We start from the raw sequence: 7,148 nt of genomic DNA, 5'->3' as shown, positions 1-7,148 counted from the left end.
ACTGTTTTTAATAGGATTCAGAGACAACTATTTTTACACAGAAACATTAGTCACAATTAGATCAATGCTTTTTTGTGTCTTCAGGATGAGGTTGTTATAGCCAGTATGAACATTACACATTTCATAATGAAGTGAAGTTTGATACAGCAGTCGTAGATAAGATTGAAGCAAGGCGTCTGGACCTGTAGAGTTTTCTTGAAGGCGTTTCGCTGCTCATCCAAGCAGCTTCATCAGTTCTAACTGTTTGGTGAGGAAAACATGGTTTATATGTGTTTACAGACCTCAGTGGGTGGGTCTGGGTAAAACTTACAAACAATAGCACTAAATGTTTACATAGTTACCTGTGATGATCTGGCTGGGCCAGGTGGGTCTAACGACTGGCTAACTATGTAAACATGTAAACACTATCATAAAATAATACTGACTTACTTTTGACTTTGACTTTGACTTCAATACACAATGAGCTAATTTGGAAGCAAGTATCTGGCCTTTATGCAACATTCTGAGGGATGCTTACTTTACACTAACCCTCTGCTCCCTGTGATTGTGATACTGATGATAAATGGATGCTGTCTACTCAGACTTATTACATATGGCTTAATAATTTTCCTGCTTTTCCTCAGAATAACCTGTCAAGAAACATGACATCAGCAGTGCTTCGCATTGTTTTTGGAGAAAACGACTCGTCCAAAATAAGCCTGCCTTCAGGATTACCTGATTCTGTTGAGGAACTAAAAAATGAGATAAAGAGACAATGTGAGGTGTCAGGTGACTTCCGACTGCAATACAAGGACACTGACTTTGATGAGTTCATAAATCTGCAGTCTATGTCAGATGTTCAAAACAAAGCAACCCTCAAAGTAATTTACCTTTCAAGTACTTTGTCTCCAAGTAACCTTTGCACATCTTCAGTGGAACCTAACCTGAATGAGACTGCTTCTGTTTCATCTGTGGACACTGACATTCTCTCATTTTCTGGCTCATCCTCGTCATCTCTCAGATCTGAGCCATGGCCAGGCATCTTCCCTGTACCTGAGTTTCCTTATGATATTGAGTTGCAGCTCCAGCGTGCAAATACTGACTTTCAAATTAATGGTACCCTTTTCAGTCCAAGTCCAAGCATGAAATCATGCATTCTTGAAAGTTTGGCCTCCCAGATAATCAAATATAAAGCTTATCCATCCAGTGCTGAATTTGATGCAGTGGGTGAAGAACTTGTGAAGAAACACCCATGTTTAAAGGAGCAGGGTTCCGTTTCTGGCTTTTATGGATGGAAAATAAGCTTAAAATATAAGATGGCAAACTACAGGACGAAGTTGCGCAGTATTGGATGCTCAGAGCTGAATCTGAATTCCTTCAAGCGTAAACAAGGTGCTCCACGCACATCACCAAATCAAGTGAAGAAACCTAGAAGAGCAGAGGTGAACTATTGTCCAGATTATCCAACAGGACAATCCCAAGAGAGCCTTGAGGAAGACAGGGTGTCACTATTGTCTGAAGTGACAAAGAGAAACAACCAACAGGTGGTTAAGGAAAAAATGGAAAAGACATTTGCTTACAGGCGTCATGAGGTGATTGAAGACAGGCCTTTCATTGGTGAATTTAAAAAAAGGTGGCCAGCGCTTTTCTTTGAGCATGAGGTGAGTCATGATGACTAAGTTTTTTTATATGAATGTTATTTTTGAAAGATAATAATTATAATCTACCAGAAAATAGCATTGTGTCAAGTTAGGGACTTAGGGAAAAATAATTACGGGATCTTGTTGATAGAATGATTTACATACTTGGTTATGGAACTCCATCTTAGGAAGTCACATTAACATTGGTCCAGTAATTTGATTCTTGTATTGACCTGTATTGTGTTGCTATTTTTATGCTTTTTAAAATGTATGTAGGTGGAAGCTGAGTTTAAGCGCATCACCACTGCCCCACTGAGATCGAAATTCATGCAACAGCTGGATCATCACTCAGCAAAGCTGATGACAATCTTCAAAAGGAAGGGAGGAGCAGCAGGACGTAAAATAAGGAATATCATGGCTGACTTGGCTAAGGTATTTATGAATTTTCATTTATTTTTGATGATGAAGATAAACTAGCTGGTCACCATAATCCAATTGGACATCTTTACCTTATTCTCTGCTGTAGAATGATGCCATTGAAATGAGAAGAGCCTGTGTACTGAAAGCACTGATGGTTTACCTCAATGAAGACCCTGAAGATCTGATAAAAGAGTATACGGTAGGTATTTTGGTCTCTGGTTCTATTGTACATACTTTCCTTCCAGAAACTGAAAATGTCATATATTATAACTTAAAGTTTATTTGTTTTGTGTTTGAGGATGTTGAAGACAACCAGGAGGCTATGGACCAGACAGTACTGGGAATCTTTGCCATAAAGAGGGATGGTGCCGAGCTTACAGATGGCCTGGAAGATGTTGGAATAATCATTGAAGGTGTGGAAGTGCTCCATGAGCTTGATAACATTGCAAATGCAGTTGCAATTTTGTTTGGCCTCATGTACTCTCTGGACTTGAGCTATCCAACAAACCTGACGTACACATTTGAAGTTCTGCAAAAACTTGTGATGGAACTAGATGGCAAAAAACTCTCAACAAAGGCCCAAGTGCTAAAGAACAAACTGTTTGAAGGGACATTTTAGAGTGTACTGGTCCTGAGCATCAGAGAAAGTTTTGAGGAAGGATTCCATCCCAAATCATATGGCAGAAACTGATTTTTTTTTCTTTCTTTTTTTTTTTGCTGTATGTGTTGAACTGTTGGTGAAGAGATCAGATATACTAAATGGTTAACATTTAAAAATGCTTACAACAATAAGAGAGAAAAATTACTCAATTACTCAGAAAGCACCAATGACAAGTTTGCATTTATGTCACAGAAGAGGTGAGCAGTATAAAAGAGTGATAGGTGAATATTTTGTTGTTTGGTCATAGCAACATAAACATGTTTTCTAAGTTACCCTTCATTAAGTTTACTATGATTGCTATGATCAGTTAAAAATTGTCACTGATTGTGGGGGATTTTTTTTATAACTGCTTTGATTTGTTTTTAAGCCCTACAATGCACATGTGACAAGGAGGACACAATTATCTTCACCTAAAATTTCTTTACTGTGTTAATGATGGTTCATCTTAAACAATCTCAACATCTAAGTTTTCAGTGGGATACAGTTACAGTAACTGTGAACGTGGGAAAAGGGCAAGCCCTATAAGCAACTTTTGTTTTCATTTACAAATTAAAGGGAAACATTTTTATTGTGACATTGGGAAATATAACAACAATGTTTTTTGATATTCAGGAGTTTTGAGGTATTCAAAAATGTTGTGTTTTTAAGTATTCCTGGTTGTTGTTGTGTTCCATTGGAAATAAATAATATTTTTCACCGAATTAAGGTATTTTGATTTGTATGTACTTAACAACATTGTGTGGAAATTGTTGACATAACTAGGTTTAATAAGTCCAACACAAATTCACTAGCTTTATACAATGAAAACTACTTAAGTACTGCTTATTCAAGTAAGTTAAGTTGGAACTACAAGGAGCTGTTTAGTTTGTGTTACTAAATACAGCTGAGTTAGAATTACATGGGTGAGTTGTGTTACCATGATGAATATCGGTTTAGTTAGCTGAACACAACCTAATCAGTTAAAGTAAACTTGACCAGGTAATATTGAAATGACCCAAGACAGTCTTGTGGGTTTCACATTAGTTAGTTATTTCCATTGTAATTCTAGGGTTAAATTAGTTTGAACACAACACAGTTGTGTGGAAATTGTTGACATAACTATATTAGGTAGATTGGACAAGTTATTTTTTTGAGTGTGTCCTAACAGCATTAACAGCACTGAAGTATTACCCTTCTGGTGAGGACAGGCTGCTGTTATCCCTGACTGGGTCTCGCAGGCTTTTATTCAATACATACACGTGTAATTATTTTGTCTTTTTTTCCGTCATTTACCAAAACTTTCTCTGTGTTCCCTCTCTGCCTTTATAATCTCCATTTCTGCTCTTTGTTCCACTTCCCTCTGTCTTCTCTATCTTGGATGGAGAGCCAAATTAGTACTTAATTATAGTCGCTGGCACTTGGCTGTGTTGCTGCTGCAATGGATCCGGGCCTGTATACCTCAGTAAGAGTCTGACAGAATCCAAATGAGATGGGCTCACCCTCCCAGATGCTAAATGGTTTCTCTGCACACACCTTGTACAGACAGCTCACAGCATCCAGGGTTTGAATTGGTACAAATGAGATACACAAAAGATTAGATGGCTGATAGCTGTGACATTATCAGTGTTGTTGGAACAGCAGCTGGTGTTGTTGCATCTACTTCTACTGTGATGTTTGCACGCTCTGTGCACAATGCTGCTTTTTGCACAGCTTTGAATAATGAACTAGTTAGAAAAAGTTCATTTTAGGAGTCAGTGAAGTGGATTTCATGTTAGGTCATTAGAAGTACAGTATATTTTCATAAATAACGCCAGTCATGCATATACATACTCACACACACACATACACAGACAGTGATGCTCATTATCTCCTCGGAGTTGTCCCCATTTTCATTCCTCCAGCAGCAGAGAGGAGGGTTGTGAAATCTCTCCTGGAAAAACGCACCACAGAGGCCGATCCTGACCCAGATTCACACTCTCATTGTTTAGAGATAAAGAGAAGATTCTGAGCTGCAGGTGTGCTGTACATAAACAAAACATTTCCTGCTCTTAATAATGCACTGACATCTATCTTTTCACACTTTTTCTCAGCTGGAGGAGGCAAAACAGTTTCATAAGCCGATTAAGAAAGTGGCATCACTGCAAATGGGTAATTTAATGTTTTGTTTCGAAATTGTAAAGATCAAGTCAGACACGTTGAAGGTAAGCATGGGGTTTAGGTTCAAGGGGGACACAGGGATAGAATAAATTACAAAGGCATCCAGGCTCTGCACATAGAAAGCACGGATGAATAGCTAAGGTGTTAAGGGAGCTTGCTGAGATGCCACTTATCTCGTACACTAAGATGTTCTAACAAATATCCCACTGTCATCCCCAAACAGCCGAATCCCCGGAGTCTCCAAAAAAGCAAACAATCTAAAGGAGTTGTTGTGTAATTGCCCTTCTACGACAGCCTTTAAACCATCAAAGAAAACAAAAATGGAAGGGAACAAGCAAGCACGACACCAAGTTTTTCTAAGTTGACAAAAAGACATAAAAAAGTGTTAAGACACAGAAAAACAAGAGCCACCGTGGCATGCAGACGCATTACCACCTATCACAAGGAAAACACAAAAATCTTAAAGCTACAGCGCACAGTCCCATGTCTCCCCCCCTCTGACAGTGATGTAAATTAACAAACACATTCATAACAGCTAAGCTAAGGAGTCAAGAGAGCAACAGTGAGAAGCTGGTCTTGCCTGTAATTCTTTATCTGCTTTATATAAAGAACACTTCTGGTCTCTGTGGATTCCAGCTGGACTTTCAGCAGGGAGTACCGCACAGAATAAACCGGACTAGTTTCAAGAAAAAACATCCAAAATGTCATGCAGTGAAGTAGGTTGTTGGTTTTGCTTTAAGAAAACTTGAAAAAATGAAAAGTTAGCAATGCTGCACATATTATAAAATGAGCCAAGCAGCAAGTCATCGAACTGCTAATCTATTGGTTCTGACTTTTTGATAGAGGTGTCAATCATCTTAATCAACCCGTCCATTGCGAAGTTATGAGCCTGCTTATTTGTTGAGGTATTAGCTGCAATATCAGGGCGTGGCCTATCTGCTTTATACATTTGTTATAATCTATAGATGTATAATAATGTATGTATACAAGTAAAATGTGATGTAAATTGAAGTGATGAACACCAATAGTGACTTAAAAGTGAAATATATATATATATGATATGATGTTTGGTTCATCAAAAGATTCAAATTCCATGTCCTTTAAAAGTTTCCAAGATGGCCGCACAGGTTTCCAAGATGGCCGCTAATTAGGTTTCTCTCATTAGAATGAAATGAAACTTAGCAGAGATGATGTATCTGACCTTCAACTGCATCATTTTAAGAAGATATATTTATTGTAAAAGTGACTTACACATCTGAGCAAATCTCCCAGGTGTCCCCTTTATTGTGACACCAAAAGTATTCAAATACACCCTGTGGTTGATGAGATATACTCCATTCATATACTCTATTCATTTTGGGCATGCCATTTTCAAGCCTTAAAAAAATAGGCTTGGGGTGGAAGGGGTTAAGATAAATGGATACAATCTTGGAGTTTCTACTGGAGAGGAACTAGCTGTGGATGGGAGGGGTTCAATCTCACAGAGTGAATGGACAAAGGACTTTGTCAGCCCTGTTTGACCATTATACACCTGTCATTGATTGATGTCATCTATTTTGTCTTTATTTTTTTATCTCATGAATGTTTCCTGGGTTTTTTTGGTCCACCATCCACTCGTCCTTACACTCCTCCTTTTCAGTGTGGTGCAGAAATGTCACCAGACACGATTTAAAACCTGCACTGTGTGAGTTCCTATGAAAAAAAGAAATGCTATAACTTTAGCATATACTGCCACACTCATGCAGTGAGATGGAAAAATTATAGTTTTAATTTACCATATGGTGCTTTGTATCTCCTAAGAGGTGTCCGCAGTGGACCTGTAAACCCTACACTCTGCTACAGATGAAGTGTTAGTCTGCTTGTTCCCAGCAGTATGGCAACTAGAGCAGCTTCTGATGGAATATTTAATGTTGAAGTACTTTAAGAATGGATTCCTGCAACGATTCTCACATCTCCTCGCTGCACTGGCTCTCTCTCTCTGCCCACCCTCTTTCTTCTCACACTGACATGAGAACAGACATTTGAAAAGAAAACACTTCTTTTATTGTGTGTGTGTTTTTAACAGTAGTATTTCATAAGCGTTACAGTTACTGCATGTACGTTATGCATAACTGTGTCATCTCATAAATTGTGCATATATACGCTGAGATGCAGGTGAAAGATGGCTTTAAATGAAACACAGGAACAGGACGACCAGAGCACGGGGGGTGTAACACAGGAGCATGAGCTAGGTCATGATGAATTATGTACTGCTGAAATGATTCCAATTCCCATTGTTCTCACCAAAGAGCCACCACCCCTCAGTCTGAAGG

General features: G+C 38.5%; 1 protein-coding gene across 1 annotated transcript; it reads left to right on the top strand.

The window, feature by feature from the left end:
* The first annotated feature begins 1,295 nt into the window (after positions 1–1,295).
* LOC114444111 (uncharacterized) lies at positions 1,296–2,658 on the top strand. Its single transcript, XM_028418514.1, has 4 exons — positions 1,296–1,640; positions 1,896–2,051; positions 2,146–2,238; positions 2,338–2,658. Exons 1-4 carry the CDS (start codon positions 1,296–1,298, stop codon positions 2,656–2,658), a joined length of 915 nt encoding a protein of 304 aa, XP_028274315.1.
* The last annotated feature ends 4,490 nt before the right edge of the window (positions 2,659–7,148 follow it).

Source organism: Parambassis ranga, chromosome 12 (assembly GCF_900634625.1).
Source record: "Parambassis ranga chromosome 12, fParRan2.1, whole genome shotgun sequence".
Classification (NCBI taxonomy): Eukaryota; Metazoa; Chordata; class Actinopteri; family Ambassidae; genus Parambassis; species Parambassis ranga.
The sequence above is the reverse complement of the archived record's forward strand: the minus strand, read 5'-3'. Positions and strand labels throughout refer to the sequence as shown.